The sequence below is a fragment of the Eubalaena glacialis genome, chromosome 8 (genome assembly GCF_028564815.1).
Source record: "Eubalaena glacialis isolate mEubGla1 chromosome 8, mEubGla1.1.hap2.+ XY, whole genome shotgun sequence".
In the NCBI taxonomy this organism is placed as follows: domain Eukaryota; kingdom Metazoa; phylum Chordata; class Mammalia; order Artiodactyla; family Balaenidae; genus Eubalaena; species Eubalaena glacialis.
Genome location: NC_083723.1, coordinates 117,401,910 through 117,419,988, shown reverse-complemented (window position 1 = coordinate 117,419,988; position 18,079 = coordinate 117,401,910). Strand labels below are relative to the sequence as shown.

The window sequence follows — 18,079 nt, the reverse complement described above, 5'->3', positions numbered from 1 at the left end:
AACCCTGGAAAACCTTAAATCCAAGTTGGATCACGTGAGATAGGGAATTCTAGGATCCTCCTCATCCTACTCTAGCTCAATCTGTTCCTCCAGCCTCCATCCCATAATCTAAGCAATCCAGAACCAACACTGCTTGCCAATGACTCTTCCATCTCTTCTGACCATGAGGAATCCCAGTGCTGGGAGCCATATTTTGGGCAGTTGCCTGTGGCCATGACAATGGAGATGGGCTCATCCGAGGTGTGGATCTGGTTGTATAAAAAAGATCTGGCAGCAAAACAAGAGGTGTTCAGCTCTGGGTATGCCTTGTGAGGTGGTGAGGAACGCTGTAAGAAGCTAAGGCAATGGAAGTAAGTGGGCTTCAGAACACAGATTATCTACAGAGACATCAGGCACACATCAGTAATAAATATGAGTGTTTATTTGGCACCAGATGGCAATACAAAATCCTGGCAGTGGGAAGAGGAAAGGTTCTGTCACCCAAATACTTCCATACGATACTGAGCCAAGGGCAGGGCTTGGCAACGAGTCCCCGAACCCCTACAGGACAAGTATCCACTGAGCACCTGAAGCACGAGAGGCTGAGCGCGGTGCCCGGCGCCGCGGGAGGTGCGGAAGAAGCTGTCCTACGTGTGCCTTCCATCTTCAGGAGCCAATACTACGAGTGGATAAAACAAAACACGTGGGAAAATACAGAGCACAAATACCAAACTGGGTATTTTGCCAAAAGGGAAATTTTGTCAAAATGTAGGAGTCTAGCTAGGGTTGTTTCCTTCCTTCCGCAAACATTTATTGAAGACCTACGACGTGCCAGGCACTGGGTACATATTAGTGAACAAAAGAGACAAGGTTTCTGCTCTCATGGAGCTTAAAGTGGAGACAGGAATGAACAAGTGAAGCACGCTAACTGATGATTACGCATGGTGATAAGTGCAATAAGGGGTATTAAACAGGACACAGTAATAAAGAAACATGATTCTTAGAGACAGAATGGCCTGGGAAGGCCTCCACAAAAAGGTGGCATTTAAGCTCAGACTCGAAGGATAAAGAAAGAAGCCACCAGAGCCAAGAGTGGTGAGGAGTGGAGCTCAGTGGACCCTGGAAGAGTGCCTGATGGCCTAGGGCAGGAAAGACCTCAGAATGTTTGAGAAACTGAGGACGGCGGTGGGCTGTTGCTTACAGGGAAATCAGCACTTAATGAGGCCCTGCAGGCCAAGGTAGAGTCTGGATTTTATTTGAGGTGTGATAGGAAACCAGAGGGTTCCAAGCAGGGGAGTAACAGCATCAGATTTATATTTAAAAACCCGAACCAAAATCTGTCATACAGAGACTGGATTGAAAGGGGCAAGAACAGCAGCAAAAACGAAGGCCTTTAAGAACAGGGAAGTTTCACAAAAGCACAGATAAAGATGGCTTCTAGGGTGAACGGATAACATATATAGCACTGGTCTCCCTGAAATGGAGAGTCATAACGGGAAGGGGAAACAGGCCACATACAATCAAGAGGGGATTTAATACTGAAGCAGAAAGAGGGAACAAGGTACTACATCACATCCTTCAGCAGCTAAATGATCCAATTAAGCAGTATTTTAGACAGAGTTGGTGGCAGCAGTAAACAGGATGAGATGAAGGTAAAGAGGGGAGAAACGGGAAGCAGGGAGATAACAACTAGGAAGCTTTTATGGAGGGGACACTTGATAGGAAGAAAAACGAGGCTAAGGGGACAGATTACAAAGCAAGAGCAAGCACACCACTCTTATCTGCTGACACTCTGCTGACACTCCCTGCAAGGCTCGTTTCAGGTACAAAGCTCAGAGAGAGAACAACCAATTAAAAGATCTTTGAAACTTCCATGGGCAAAGATCAACAAGTAACAGATACAAGGCATCCAAACCCTAACCTCCACTGAACGCTGGATTCCCTGAGCCCCAAGGAGCCAAGAGTGGAGTTGAGAAGACGGTCCTTCCAGGGGGCGACATTCTGGAACCGAAGGGAATGAATGCACAGGTAAGGGCCCACGCACAGCAGCAGAGAGTGACTCCTGTCCCGCTTGGCCTTTTGAAACCAAATGAAAAAGGTCTATGTTAAACCAGGACACCTTCCAAACTCTCACTCTGAGACAAATGGGGCTGGGATGTGACAGAAAAGATGGGAGATGACCTCTGAGACATCTCAACTAAAGTAATAAAAGCAATCACCAAACGCTTCCTACAAGAGCCCTGGGGGCAGAAACTGAACACACATCGAGGAAACCCACATGCCCTCTCTCCATCGAGACACTATGTTCATAACATCATTTGCCAGGTCCCTCAACTGAGGCCAAACGCTCCTGGCAACAAGTCCAGCCACAGGGAGCTCGTTCCACAGGGAGAGCGCCTCCCATGGGAGGAGCCGGCCTGTAGTCCGAGGTCAAGGGCGGAGATGATGGGCGTGTGAAAGGAGCCTGGGAGATTCCCAATCCCTGAGGGGGAGGGACAGAAACCGTGCATCCTGGAGAGAGGCGGCTCTATCACGCCTCCTGTGCTCCAGCGGCCTCCACGTGGCACGGGTGATGGGAGGTGGCATCACGTGGGAGGGTGTCCCGGGAAGAGATAGAGGTGGCGGCACAGAGTGCTACAGTACTCGGACATCTCCTTGCATCGGTGGAACTCCGTGCCCGGGGCGTAGCCTTCACGCTCCTTGATGAGCGCATTCACCTGCAAAGGCAGAAACCCAGGGCCCACGGTTTGAGAATCGGGTGTTTCCATACCAGCAGAAGAGGAAGGGTAGGGAGGCTGTGAAAAACAGGGCAAGGGTGGAGCAAGGTAGAACGGCGCAGGGACGCAGAAGGTTCCCGGCGCCACTGAGCTGACTTACCTCCACGAGCATGTCGGCCACATGCTTGTCACAGGCCCTCTCAGAGAACACCTGAGCAAGGGCCTCCACGTACCAGGAGCCCCGCTTGGTGTTGCGCATGGCAGCGGTCCCTGCAACCAGGACAGCAGTGAGCGCACAGGGAAGGTCCCGGGCACCCTCACACAGCTGGACGGACCTCGCCGGCACCTGCTCCCTCCCCAGTCAGAGAGAGGCGGCCACCTTTTGGATCTCTCCTTTGGAACTCACGATACCTCTGAGGCAGGCGTAGCCACAAATCATGTCCGAGCGAGTGGGTAGTCGCATCTTCAGCCCCTCCTCTTTACTGGCATCGCTCTCCTCGCACTCGGGGGACCTCTCATGGTTCTTCCCGTCTTGCTGGTCGACCCCACGATCTGTTTCATCTGTACAAAGGCAGACAGAGTGGACAAAGATGTTATTTCCTCTCTTGGGCCTGTCACAGGCAAGCCCGAGTTCCCTGCAACCTTGACTGGGAAGAACCATTTCCAGGTGTTGCCTCCAACCTGTGGCTGATGAATTAAAAAACAAACAAACAAACAAACACCATTACTCCCATTCCTCTGCCAGAGTACACCAATCACACAGAGGGTGCCCATGACAGGCCGGACACTGTGCCCAAGCACATGCACATATACCCAGTCTGAGCTTTGTCCACTCTAAGACAGGGAAAGTGCTGAATCAAATACTCCTTGCAAACACAATGAACAGCCATCTGCGTCCATGATTCACTTGTTCAATTGTCAATATTCCTGGAAGTCAAAGTGCTCCTTATTACAATACACAATAAAATATTGATATATTTAGTTTTATTATATAAGAAAGAAAAACAAGTTAATAAACCAAAAATATGATTACTACATTTATGCTACATGAAAACTACAACCTCAAATCTATGTATCAATAAAAAAATTATAAAACTAAGCATGATCAGCTGTTTTCAGGGTGTTGGGGTATTTTTAAATCACTTATTACTTGTTTATTAATTTCATAAGCCAAATTGTAGCTGGCGTGCAAAATTTAAGAGAAATTTAAAGAAACTTAAAATTGGGATAATTTGACTATTTTCTCCTACACAATGTAAAAAGAACACTATTATTCAATATTAGCAGTAGATTCTCAACATACCCTGAGCACATGCCCAACCTCCCGACCTAGGCCTTATCTACCCCGAGACATGTTCTTTTTCTGATGCTATTGTTTTGGGGGTGGTAGGAGAGAGACATAAGGACACACAGCTTGTCATGCCAAAGGTAAAAGAGTAAGTATGCTTTTTTTACATCTCCTGCTCCATATGACACCCAAGACAGCCTAAAACGGGAGTGAAGCTTGAAGATCTGTGCAGAAAATGACCAAGATTCACTGATCCAATAAAAATTTATTGAGCAACTGCCATATGCCAGGCACTGTTTTTGTCTGAAGCCCTAGGGATACAGTGAAGAACAAGTCCCTGCCCTTTTGGAGCTTACACTCCAGTTTAGGAGCCAGTCAACCGGGGTGGGGCGGTCCTTCTTACAGGCATCAGTTATGTTAACTAAATACAGGAGAAGACAGTTGAGCTCAGGCTTTCAAAGGAACAGCTGGCTACTGGTCATGCCTTGAAGGATTTAATTTTAGAGAGAAGATTCATGTTAGCCCAGAAGAGAGCAATTCTTTCCTATCCAGGTCTAGTATTTGTATATAGTCTCTGAACATAGGAGAAAATGATCATGAACATGTTTATTTCCTTTTATTTTGCTAGTGACACCTCCTAAAGGAAACAGGAATGTGTCCTTCAAGAGAAAGGAGACTGAATGTGTCCCTCAAGAGAAAGTAGACTCCTCCCTTGCCTTTGTGTCTCAGATCTATTAATCAGTAAATGGTTTTTTTTCACAGTATCCCCATATATGCTTTTTATATTATTGCTACGCTTTTTAGGCAGATTAATTTCCATCCATTCATCCAATATTTATGAAGTGCTACTACATATCACGTAGTGCTCTGAGCCTGGGGATACAGCAGGTGCATAAAAAAGTCAGTCTCTGCCTGCACATACTCTTTTCTTACCACTGTTCCCTGCCATGGTAATCGTCCTGAAAAAAAAATTTATCGCATTATTTCTTACTTAAGCTCCCAATAGCTCTGTACTATTATCTGTCAAAGTCCAAAGTCCAAAATCTCAGCTGTAGCCAAGGTTTATTATCACGTGGTCAGCCACATCTCATTACATATGACTGATGCAGATGCTCAGTTTTTAAATTAGATTCGGGCATACTTCTGGTTCAGCACACCTTTTTTTTGGGGGGGAAAGGGGATATCTTTTTAATCTTGGTATGCTTGTCATATTGCATTCCCCCCTTTTCCCTGAAAGGATCTATCCGCTACTCCACGCCCATGTAAAAAATGTATTATTTGAATGTTTGGACAAAGTGACCTTTAAATCAAACTACAAGCCCCTTAAGGGCACGGATCACGTCCTAACAGTCAGAGGTGGCATTTTCCGTGGATGTCCTATGAGCCAGGTACTGTGCTAAGTAAGTCCTTCATATGAACCATTTCACTTCATCATCACAACAGCCTGACCTTATGAAGTAGGTCAGATGATTATCTACATTTTATACTGAGGAAACGAAGGTGCAGGGACATCGAGCAACTCCTCTAACTTGACATAACTAGTCAGTGGTAGAGGCAGAATCTGACTCCACATTTAGAGCTTTTAATGATTACTGTTTTCCTCCAAGATGAGAAGCAGGCCTCCATGTCTTCTGAGCCTAGTCGGGGAGTCCTGGCTCTGCAAGGGGTAAAAGAGACGGCGTACAAGAAAGAAGAGCGATGGAAGCAGCTCACAGAAGAGCATGAGCCAAAGGCCGACACGGGGCTTCTGCACTGCTTGCCTGCATGACCCGTGAGTGACGCAGAGGAGGGAGGAGACGAGAATGGAGTGTAGGTGAGACGAGAAGTAAAAGGAGAAAGTGGAAAGGGGGAGGAGAGGTGGAGAAAAAAAAGAGGAAGAGGATAAAGTGAGAGGGCTAGGAAGCAGAGACAGCCGGAAAATCCTTAACTGGAATGAGTAACCAAAAAAGCGCATCAGGGTTAATAAGCACAGAGAGAAGGAAGCATCCTCAGGAAGGAAGGCGAAGACACTGGTAAAGAGCGTCTGGAGGACAGGACGTGGCAGTGCACAGAGAGCTGACCAACCTGAGAGCCATGGGCTGCCCAAGTCCCAGCACACCCCATGCATTGGGAGACACTTACAGAGCAAGAGAGGCGGTGGCAGCAGGGAACAGAAGGAGGTGCCCAAGGGATCCAATAGCACCTGAGAGGAGCAAACAGGAAAGTGAGAGCTGGTGGGAGGCTGCCCAGGAGCCACACCCAGGTGCTGGTCTGCCAGGGCACTCACCTCCACGGCAGGCCTGGATGAAGAACATTTTCGGTTTGTTCTGTAGGCTCGGGCAGTTGGCATTGTCAAAGAGCCGAAAAACCTCTTGTAGCTGCCAGAAACAAATAAGGGAGAAGGGAGGTTGGTGGTCAGTGGGACCTCCTGAGTCCTACACACAACAGCAGCCATCACTGGAGAGAGGGGCAGGCGGGAGGTGAAGCGGCCCAGCTTGCAGAGCTGCGGCCACGGGACGGCACGCACCTGAAGCAGCGTGCCATCCACGCCATAGACACCGCCCTCCACACCGTGCGAGAGGAGCGCCACTATGCAGGAGTCCGTGACACGGTGAGCGGGTAGCTGGGCAAAATTCCGGAGCTTCTCTTGCATTTCCTAGAAGAAAGACACCTTTTAGCGTTGTTCACTAGTCAGCACCAATGTAAGCTTTTCTTCAGTGTCTGAAACCCTAAGCTATTAGAAGGTACAGTGTGTTCCCTACTTTCCTGTGGTCAATGACAAGAGAAGTCAGAGATGCACCAGAAACCTGCACGACTTCAGACAAAATTCTCAATATAATTTTACAATTCACAGACTACTGAGGTATGTTAAGAACTCCTGGATTAAAGCAAGTTATTAATGAAGCTAATCATGCACGAGCTAGTTAACTTTATCCATTCTCCAATCATCAACCTGATCCTTCTTCAGAGCATATTGCCCTTATATATAAATGGCACAAGGGGGACCGCCAGGTAAACTGTAACAGCTACAGGAACTGCTGTGTGACAGAGGGCTCACAGGATCGTGAGAGTAGAGAACAGCAGTACTTCTTTGCTATTTTCTGTCTGAGAATTTAAGTTCCCAGAGACAGTGATGATGTCTGTATAAAATGCTGTGTCCATGGAAGAAGACACTCTATGGAGGATTCTGTACAGGGTCATGACTACATATATGGGCTAAGGGATCAGACAGACCTAAGTTGGATCCCTAGGTTCATAAATTAGAACAAGTTATTTAGCCCCTCAAGGCTCTAATACCCATTTTGTAAGACAATTAAGCGTAAATTTCCTCCAAGTTTGTAAAGATTAAATGAGATATGGCATAGAAAGGACTTATCACTATGTCTGGCACATATTGCAAAGATCTGCCATTACAATGTGCTTGTCTAATGAAGGGTAACAATATTATTTTTTTCAAAGAAACCGTGTAGTCTAACTTAAGAATCTTTTTGATCTTGCACTAGACTGCCATATATCAATAACACTCTAACTGAAGCATTATACCTAACAGTATAATAATATGATACAAACTTTTAAACCTATGTCTCCCTCTACAACTCAAGATGTCTGGATTGTCTCTGAGATGAGCAGAGAGCAAACAAGCTCACTTTACTATGAACTTGATCAAAATATAATGAAGAATATGCTCTCTAGGCAGAACAGTTATAGTACACATATATCTAACAGTCCATACACAGCCCCCAATAAAACACACACTTGTATAATACATTGCCGTGGTTCTCCAAGTGTGGCCCGTAAAAAAGCAGCGTCAGCATCACCTGGGAACCTGCAAGAACTGCAAAGTCTTGGCCCCCAGCAAACTGTGTTTTCACTAGCCCTCCAGGTAATTCTGATGTGCTAACATTTGAGAACTGCTTATCTGTTTGGAATAGTTCTGTTTGCACATAATTGAGACTTAATAAGAGACTTGAAAGTCTGCAATTTCACTGGAAATGGAGAAACTGGCTGTGCTGAAAGAGCGTGTGTATTTTCTGAGCAAACAGAACCCAACCATAATACTGGAGATCTTAAGGTAATAAAAGATAACCAAAACTCATTCATTTTAAGAATATATCATCTCAAGAGTCTACATAAGTATGACTGCTCCTCTGGAGTTGACTGTAACAGAATTTAACATGGAATAGGTGAAGTTCATTTTGCTCCAAGAAGGGAATAAATATACATGTTAGGCACTCAGGAGCATTTTGAACTTAAGTGAGATTACTAGGTCAGCAAATAGAAGACAACAAAGCCCAAAGTTAAGAACACACGGGCTTTGTAACTGAATTTAATAAGATTAAACCATTCAATAAATGGGGGTTAGTCATTTGGGGGAATTTTTCCGAAAGTAGCATAGCTTAAAATAGGATCTCTAGATCTATTTCTGATAAAATTACAGAACTTCTATAAATAGCAGGGCTCTTAACGCTTCCATGTGTTTTTGGCTGGGGGACACAGAAGAAGAGAATAACCTGTGAACTCCCTGAAATGATACCCAAAATTTTACTGGCAGCTGTATTTTCCAGAGATGACCCATAGCTTGCCCCCTACATCCTCAAAGCCGTCTGGAACCAAATGCAAGTTACAAACCAATACCACCACATGGTGAAATGAAATCTGCCACTTTAAAGTGTGTCTCACTTCCTAATATACAATAAACTGTAATTCTAGAACTAGTAAAACTCATGAGGTAGGTGCAAGAAGAAAAGACTCTGATGATGAACAGAGCACTGAACACCTACATGAGCGGTGAGGGTACCAGCGTGCTCGCCAGCGCTGTCAGGCGAAATGATTCTCTGAGACTACACTATCTCCAATTTTTAAATGGCATTATCTCTAAAGCAAAAAGGAATAATACGGGGAGAAAAAGAGGATCTGAATTTTCTTGGTTCTGTCTCTTTGCTCACCAAATAATTATATAAAAGACTTGAGGGACTTCCCCTGAGGTCCAGTGGTTAGGACTCCACGCTTCCACTGCAGGGAGCACAGGTTCAATCCCTGGTCAGGGAACTAAGATCCTGCATGCCTTGTGGCATGGCCAAAAAGTTTAAAAAAAAAAAAAAAAAAAAAAGAATTGAGCCTCTTGAGATGTTGTATCAGAAAGATAGTATCCTGTACAGATGCCTAGTGCACCAAATTATCACACCCACTGTCACTACCTGGTTTTAACTGCATCTGAAAGTTCCATTGGCCACTGTCAGAAATTGATTCTGCAATGTCCTCCTCATGTTTCTGAATCTCCAGAGCTGAGGACTAGGATACATGGAGGGTGACATCCCGAAGGTTCAGTCCTAGCCCTTTTGCTTTTTCTCAAAGATCATAATCTCTCATTACTTAAAGTCTTTTTCCTACACAAGTAGTTCCCAAATTTACATCTTTGGTCCTGACTTCCTCTGAGGCTCTCAATTCCTTACGTTTTCCATCTTCTTCCATAGGTAGTTATTTAATCACAAAGCACTGACAGTACAATCATGCCATTATACTATTTTTCACATATATTCTTTTCCTTTTGTTCCACTATCCCGTCCAGGCCCCCACCATCTCATACTGGCATTATGATATTAACTCCAAACTGTATTCCCTGCCACTGGTCTCTATCTCATTCATTACTGTCATATTAATCTCCCTGAATCATCACTGTGAATGTGTCACCTTTCTATTCAAAAACTACTAACGATGTTCTAATGTCAACACAAGGAATGCCAATTCCTTTGGGAAGACATTCAAGGCCCTGTGCATTCTGGTCCCTTTTTCTCCAATCTCATTTTTGGAACTCCTGTGCCCTAGACATTTGGTTCACCCACAAGGTCCCTAACACACACATATCTAATCTGTATGCTGTTCTCCCTGCGTAGGACCCCTTCACTCCTCCTCTCTGCCTCAGTAGCTTCCATCCTTCACGGGCAGCCTAAGTCTCACATCCTCCATTTATCCTTCTGACCACATCTACCCAGGTGATGGTTTCTTCCTCTTAACTACTGTAGAAGACACTGTCTCTAGTCTTCTGTTGTCCTTAGGAAATAAGGGGATGTGCCTCTTTTTTTTTTTTTAAAACTGATGTCAAGACTCCCTCATCTAACTGAGGTCCCTTGAACTCAAGGTCCACATTTTAAAAAATCTCTGGCAGCTAACATAGTTGCCCCCTGTTATAAGGTGCTCAAAATTGAACTCCACTGCAATTCAAGTTATAGAACAACGTAACCAGAGAATCAGAATCCAACACGTCCTGGACTCTGCATCAGGGAATGGCATTTGTGCAGTGGGCCCATAGGCCCATCAAAGCTACTGTCTCTAAGATAAGAATCAGTAGTACACAGCTGACCTGGTGCTTAGTGATGTATCTTTAACTACCAAGCACATAAAATCCCTTATCAACTGCATAAAATTTGGAAAACCATGACATAATAAATTCCTAGTAAAAAAAATGACTAGACCAAAAGCTGTAAAGAAATGTAAACAGCATTCATTTTGTTAAGTGACCTAATAGGATTCCCTCTGTAAGAATTACAGCTGTTGTCCCACCTTTATTCCCTTCATGCCCAGCAGATCTCTCAGGAAAGCATATAACCTACATGAATACTTGATGTAGAAAGGAGCTGTTCCAGCCATGGCTTTGAAGCAAGGGTGGGTTTACTTCTTTGCCTGAGCTATTATTGGGAAGCTGGTAATAGCATGTAAAGAACCACATTCAGGTCCCTACCAATGAATCTGGCCTTACCCAAAATTTAGCAAATACATAATTATTCTCACAGAAGCAAGACAGCTGAGAAATAGAAATGAAGACCACAGACAATGCTGACCACCCTACCTCAATAGACCAAAGAGAATCTTCTAGAAACCTTAATTTTACCACGGATATTCCCAAAGGCAAGTTTAGGAAAGCACTATTATTCTGGAATCAAAATAAAGAATTAGTACTAATTTACCAATGGACTATTTTCAATTTCAAAACAGAACTACCTAAAGGTAACAAAGTCAGTGGTACAGCCCGGTAATTGAGGCTAAAGGGGACTAACTCATAACAAAAATGCTTATGACCTGCAGGAATCTAGTTCAGAAGTAATCTATGCTAAGATCTGTCCTGCGGCCACACAACTGATAAGAATAGGTTATGTTAGGGACTTCCCTGGTGGCGTAGTGGTTAAGAATCCATCTGCCAATGCAGGGGACATGGGTTCGAGCCCTGGTCTGGGAAGATCCCACATGCCGCGGAGCAACCAAGCCCGTCCGCCACAACTACTGAGCCTGTGCTCTAGAGCCCGTGAGCCACAACTACTGAATCCCGCGCACCTAGAGCCCGTGCTCTGCAGCAAGAGAAGCCACCACAATGAGAAGCCTGCACACCGCAACAAAGAGTAGCTCCCGCTCGCTGTAACTAGAGAAAGCCTGCGCGCAGCAACAAAGACCCAACACAGCCCAAAGGAAAAAAAAAAGAATAGGTTAATTCATGAAATGACCACAAAACAGTATTTACAAGGACAATTCTAGCAAACTTTCATTTGGAAGAATTTTATCTGCCAACGTAATCTTGAGAACTGGACTCCTAAGCAGCAACGTCAACCAAGAAGTCACTGTCCTGTGTAACCCTGACTTATAAATATCTCTTCTTAGTTGGTTGCGTGCATACCAGTATCTCAGCTCCTGAGGGACTGGGAATCTAGTTGCTGAGCATGTAAATGTGAGAACCCGACCCTGGACTATTCTGACTCAGGGAGCGCACAGCCACCCTGAGAAGTCAACACCCAGGCAGCCGGCTGGCCTGAATCCTTTCTCTCTTTTCTTTTGTTTTCTTTTTATTTATTTATTTATTTTTTGGCTGTGTTGGGTCTTCGTTGCTGCGCACAGGCTTTTCTCTAGCTGCGGTGAGCGGGGGCTACTCTTCGTTGCGGTAACCGCATTGTGGTGGCTTCTCATTGTGGTGGCTTCTCTCGCTGTGGAGCACAGGCTCTAGGCACACGGGCTTCAGTAGTTGCGGCATGCGGGCTCAGTGGTTGTGGCTCGCGGGCTCTAGAGCGCAGGCTCAGTAGCTGTGGCGCACGGGCTTGGTTGCTCCGCGGCATGTGGGGTGTCCCCTGCATTGGCAGGCGGATTCTCAACCACTGCGCCACCAAGGAGGCCCTTTTTTTTTTTTTTTAAACTAGATTGCAAGATGGGAGGCAGAACACAGCAAGTAAAAGGTAGGGAGAGAACATTACTCTAGTAAGGCACAACCCAGCAGGCAGAGGAGCATGGACGTTTCTGGCCCCCAAGTGTTGTCCCGTTCTCTAATGCACACGTCAGCATGTCCTGCCTCGGGTACCTGTGCAGTCTGGTCAAGAAGAACATGAACTTTGTAGCCCAAGAGCTTGAAAAGGGTGACTAGAGTGCTGTGGTCCACATCCCCTCCAGAGCGGAATTCCAGGTCCTTCTCTCCAGTGAAGTGCACGTTGCTCAGCACCAGTGCCAGGCCACGAGGCCGAGACTGCAACCTATAGGCCTGGGGAGGGGAGGCCGATTAGACCATGAGCTTCTTGAGGACAGAAACTATGCCTCCCCCACTAGATGAGGCATTTCAAGAAAACAAAGACATCACATTCTTCTTCTTAATCCCACCAGGTCAAATAAAGAAATACCCACAGAAGACATTCAATCAGCAATTATTTTCTGACTAATAAAGGCAGGAAAGGAATGTATACACAAACTAAGGTCAGATGCCCAGGAAGGGTATCTCATTTCCCAATGCTTTTCCTCTTGCCATTTTGCAAGACTCACCAGCTGGTAGTGCGTTTGATAAAACTCAGGAGTGCAAGACTTCACCTGAAGGCCGGGAGGACCATCTCCATGGTCTAGGGAGTGTTCCACGGTATCTGCGGCATAGAGAGCAGAAAAACTAGCATACAATCTACACAGCAATCCTAGTACTTCATTATAACTTCAGGCACCCTTTAAATAATTACTGGTCTTGCTCACTCCCCTTGGTTGTAAGCTCTACGGGGGCAGAGACCCTGTTTGCTTTTGCTCACCACTGGATCCTCTGCACTTAGCCTGCGTATAGTAGTAGGTGCTCAACTCACTGAATGACTGAATGGGGTGTATGATAAAACCCGTGTTCTAATCACTAGGCTACTCGATCAGCAGGGTAGAGGCCCATGATGTAGCCTTTCCTCATCGTAAAATAACTAAGCTTTACAGAGGAGATAGGCCAATTATGTGCAGGAACTTCCTACCTGCACAAGTTGCTCCAAGGGCCAATCACCATTAAAAAACCATCTATGGGGCTTCCCTGGTGGCGCAGTGGTTGAGAATCTGCCTGCCAATGCAGGGAACACGGGTTCGAGCCCTGGTCTGGGAAGATCCCACATGCCGCGGAGCAATCGGGCCCGTAAGCCACAACGACTGAGCCTGCGCGTCGGGAGCCTGTGCTCCGCAACAAGAGAGGCCGCGATAGTGAGAGGCCCGCGCACCGCGATGAAGAGTGGCCCCCGCTTGCCACAACTAGAGAAAGCCCTCGCACAGAAACGAAGACCCAACACAGCCATAAATAAATAAATAAATAAAATTTAAAAAAAAAACACACAAAAAACAAAAAAAACAAAACCATCTATGATGGAAGAAAAACAGGCCCAACCCATAGTCCATCTAAACTGTCCTGCTGGTCCCTAACGAATTCACTGAGGAAACTGTTCCAATATGAAGGAAAATAGGCTTCACACTAGGGCAAAGTCAGATGCCAGTCAAGGAAACGGAAGTCAATCTGCGGGACCCATTTTATGCCATCCATTCTCACCTGGAGACAGGCGGCGCTGCTTGCGGCAGGGACAGGACTCACACACCGGGAAAGGGAGACTCAAGTTGTAGTCGCAGCTCAACTGTAAGAAAGCAGGACTCACCGTACCAGGCCTTAGGGAGCTGGTCCAGTCCAAATAATACAGAAATCTAGTCCTGTTCCCCACTTCACCCAGTCTCAAAAACGCCTTTCCCACCAAACCAACCCTTCTCAACACACCACATGTCTAGGGCTCCATACCGGTGGGAGTATGTGCTGAAGACCAGCCAGGGTCGTGAGCAACAGGTCCTCCAGGTGACCCTGCTTGGTCTCCCTCAGGGCCACACAGAAGGCATCAAAAGCCTGGGGGCCCCTCTTGGGCAGCAAGTTGAGGAGTTCCACATTCTGGCTGAAACTGCACACCTTGGCCTACAATACAAGAATAAAACATGATATCACGTTTACTTATCCAGCTGTAATTCTATTTCTCCAGATGAGCTTCCTAGTAACAGCATCATCCATCTCAAGAACTCCTTTTACAGAAAAATATGTACGTGTGAAGTCCTTCCCCCATTATTCTTGAATTATATGTCTTTTCTGTTAAGTGCTCTAGGGTAGAAGAGCATTTTCATTTCCTTAGTAAAGCACTACATCTTTTTCACACTTTACTACGCTCTGTTCCTCTTCCTACAACTAATATATTTACTTGGCTTTTCTCGTTTGCCTTCAGATACCTGAATGTGCTCCCTCATTTCCAAGGTGATAATGTCCTTCTCCAGGAGATGTTCTAACAGTTCGCTCAGCAACAGCTGTTTGGCCAGCACCACTCGGTTCTTTTTTAGAGCTTCCTGATGGTCAGGATGCATGCCATACACTCCCAATATCCTACAGATAAAGATAGAAAAGCTGTCAAGTACAAGATCTGGCACAGAGAAGCGGAGCGGAAGAGGTGTGGGTAGGAGAAACATAAAGAACAGGACTTACAATGACTAAAATTAGACGTATTTTACTGAACGTGCTTAAAATCAAAGAAGTATTAAGCAGTAACACATTGATCATAAGGAAATGATATACAATCCTTTATGGAGGATGTTCAACTGAGACCATCTTCTGAGATGAATGGTCTGACGAGGGGAAATATCTATCGTGACAAAAATAATACACACACAAGTACACATACTCACAAGAAGGAATATTCCTCCGTCTGACTGACCAATTTTAATTAAGGAGTATTCCAGAAAACATTTCACATTATTTAGCTAAGCTGTTGACAGTGATATGAGTCTAAAATAATCCTTTTTTTCTTTTATAAATTTATCTATTTTATTTATTTATTTTTGGCTGTGTTGGGTCTTCGTTGCTGCGCACGGGCTTTCTCTAGTTGCGGCGAGCGGGGGCTACTCTTTGCTGCAGTGTGCGGGCTTCTCATTGCGGTGGCTTCTCTCGTTGTGGAGCACGGGCTCTAGGTGCGCGGGCTTCAGTAGTTGCGGCATGCAGGCTCAGTAGTTGTGGCTCGCGGACTCTAGAGCGCAGGCTCAGTAGTTGTGGTACACGGGCTTAGCTGCTCCACAGCATGTGGGATCTTCCCGGACCAGGGCTCGAACCCGTGTCCCCTGCATTGGCAGGCGGATTCTCAACCACTGCGCCACCAGGGAAGCCCTAAAATAATCCTTTGTGATAAAATAATTTAATACAATGGCAAAAACTCAAGTCAATGGACAGCTTCAACATAAAATAAATCAGACACAAACACACATTTTCTTGAGCCTACTTTTACCAATTACAACTATGGTTTTTAAAACGGTAAGTTCCTGTGACAAAATAACACTAGAAATGACAAGGATCCTGTAAGAACCGAATTAAGTAAAAAGTCTGACGGAAAGTCACAGTAGATAAATGCCAATGATGAAAACAATCAACATAACCTGAAATCACTCAAAGAGTTAAAGCATGTAAAGGCGAAATTATTTTGGTAATTTAGTTTACGAGGGATGTCTTCATTTCAAGGATTCCTTAGTTTTGCTATGCGTTTGGAAAGAGTTCAGCTTCTGTTGATGAACTAAAAGAATCCCATTTCCGGATGAGAGGGAGACACAAGAGGGAGGAGATATGGGGATATATGTATATGTATAGCTGATTCACTTTGTTATAAAGCAGAAACTAACACACTATTGTAAAGCAATTATACTCCAATAAAAATGTTATAAAAAAAAAAAGAATCCCATTTCCAGTGTATAACATCTATGTGCCTAATTTATGTAAATCCAGGGGGTGCCAGCCTGCTTAGTCACAGTTTCCAAATACATGACAACAGTAAGGACCTGATAGCAGTGAGAAAGGAATATGGTACCAGCTTCAGATTATAACTTTAAAAACCTATTTTAAAATGCATCCTGGGGGTTTCCCTGGTGGCGCAGTGGTTAAGAATCTGCCTGCCAATGCAGGGGACACGGGTTCGAGCCCCGGTCTGGGAAGATCCCACATGCCACGGAGCAACTAAGCCCCTGCGCCACAACTACTGAGCCTGTGCTCTAGAGCCCGCGAGCCACAACTACTGAGCCCACGTGCCACAACTACTGAAGCCCGCGCGCCTAGAGCCCATGCTCCGCAAAGAAAAGCCACGGCAACGAGAAGCCCGTGCACCACAACGATGAGTAGACCCCACTCGCCACAACTAGAGAAAGCCTGAGCACAGCAACAAAGACCCAATGCAGCCAAAAATAAATAAATAAATAAATAAATAAATTTTAAAAAACAAAAAGAATCACCTTGGAACACACCAAAGCAGTTAACAATGACAACACGTATGAACTCTGGTAAAAATAAGTGTTAATAGTTCAGTCGCAAAATAACATCGCAGCTGGATTCTGGGTATTTCCTCAGGATAAACACCAATGGTGGGGTGGGTTTACTTGACTTTTTTCCCTTAATTTACCAGTAGCATTTTCTCCTTAAAACTTTCTCCTCCCTTGGTTTCCATGACACCATTCTCTCCAGTTTCCCTCTCTGCTTACTAGGTCCCCGTTTCCTTCACAGGAGCTTTGGTCTGCCCTTAAATGTTGACATTCCATTAGGAACCCCCCTCAAAACGCCTCTCCCTACTCAGTATCATCCACACAATTCACTAATCGACTCCCAGTTCTTAACTCTAAGTTGTAGACTTGAGTTTTCAATCAATAACTTATTAGGTTTAATCTGAAGCATTATCCATTCTACACACACCTGCTCCTTCCAGGATTCCATATTACGGAGAAAGTCTCAAAGGTGGACTTTCCAAAAGTAACCACAATCACCTAGAACTTTAGGACACATCAGAAAAGGGGGGAGGGGGTGGAGAAAAGGACACAAAGGCGATTCTTAAGTCTTGATTCTGTGTCCTTCTGCAGGTTCTGGTTCCAAAGTCCTCAATTCATCACCTGGGTCTGGACCGGGAGGCATTAAAATATGTTATCCTGGGTGATGTCTGCCATGATACGATTTAACTGGGGCAGAGGCTGAGACACACTCGGAGCCTCGGGAACCTCCTTGTCTCAGAGTACTCAAACCCCCAAATCTGTGTTGACTGCTGTGAAAATCTGGTCATTACACCCAACGCAATACGGATCATGATATATTCAATCCGAAACAAATGCACATCAGGCAGAATTCCGAGATCTGCAGGTCTCATCAGTTTTTATGAGTACAGAGTTTAGTTCCTCAAAAGGGAACCGAGGGAAAGAAAGAATAAAGAATCTTTTAAGAGAAACCGAGATTTGACAGGACTGGAAAGAGCTCCCCTGGTTCAGAGCCTCCGGGGTTGGAAGAATCGAGGCTGGGGAGTCTTTGCTCGAGAGGGACAAGGCCCAGAAGAGATTCGCCCGCCCGCGCTCCCCTTGGGGGCTCAGCCGACCTCCCACCCTTGGCTGGAAGCGTGGACACCGCGGCTTCCAGGGGCTCCGAGGGGAGGGGGCGCCAGGGCCATATGCCTGAAACCCGCGTCTCCCTCCCTGGGCCCCACTACGGACCCCTGGGACCCTCCCCACTCACCTGCGCCCCCTATCAGCGGTCATCAGCCCCTTTTGCTGGAGGGCGGACCGGGGACGCGCGCTCGGCGCCGCCATTTCCCGCTTTTCCCAGGCTGTGCGCGCACCGCCCACAACCCAAACAAACCGCGAGGCCTCCCGTCCTCCGCATCCCTCCCCCGTCCGCCGGCGCGCAAAGCGCCTGCGCGCTGCTATCCCAGCTCCGCCCCCACGCGAGGCTGGCCGCGCCGTCGCCGGAGCGCGCGCAGGCGCAGAGCCCCCTCGGCGGACTCGCTGTCCAATGGGCTGAGCGAGCGCGCTCGGCGGAAAG

The 18,079-nt window shown here is 46.0% G+C and overlaps 1 protein-coding gene across 3 annotated transcripts; it reads right to left on the bottom strand.

The window, feature by feature from the left end:
- Positions 1-403: 403 nt before the first annotated feature.
- On the bottom strand, positions 404-17,917 carry CASP2 (caspase 2). 3 transcript variants are annotated; one of them, XM_061198842.1, is made up of 13 exons: positions 17,774-17,917; positions 14,482-14,632; positions 14,009-14,176; positions 13,769-13,850; positions 12,754-12,848; positions 12,302-12,478; positions 6,491-6,619; positions 6,251-6,341; positions 3,108-3,257; positions 2,857-2,966; positions 2,623-2,696; positions 1,901-2,055; positions 404-658 (listed from the first exon to the last, which is right to left on the bottom strand). In XM_061198842.1, the coding sequence occupies exons 1-13, from the start codon at positions 17,845-17,847 to the stop codon at positions 627-629; spliced, it is 1,488 nt and encodes a 495-aa protein (XP_061054825.1). In that variant the 5' UTR covers positions 17,848-17,917; the 3' UTR covers positions 404-626. The 3 variants fall into 3 exon arrangements, with proteins under 3 accessions (XP_061054825.1, XP_061054826.1, XP_061054827.1); XM_061198843.1 differs by lacking the exon at positions 12,302-12,478; XM_061198844.1 differs by lacking the exons at positions 404-658; positions 1,901-2,055; positions 2,623-2,696; positions 2,857-2,966; positions 3,108-3,257 and adding an exon at positions 6,094-6,166.
- Between the last annotated feature and the right edge of the window lie 162 nt (positions 17,918-18,079).

Bases quoted from the DNA above. Each gene is read 5' to 3' on its own strand.
- CASP2 (XM_061198842.1), bottom strand. From the start codon at position 17,847: ATGGCGGCGCCGAGCGCGCGTCCCCGGTCCGCCCTCCAGCAAAAGGGG. The intron at 12,479-12,753 runs GTGAGTCTTGCA...TCCCCTCCCCAG, and splicing joins ATCAAACGCACTACCAGCTG to GCCTATAGGTTGCAGTCTCG. The intron at 2,056-2,622 runs GTACTGTAGCAC...TGGTTTCAAAAG, and splicing joins CGATGCAAGGAGATGTCCGA to GCCAAGCGGGACAGGAGTCA.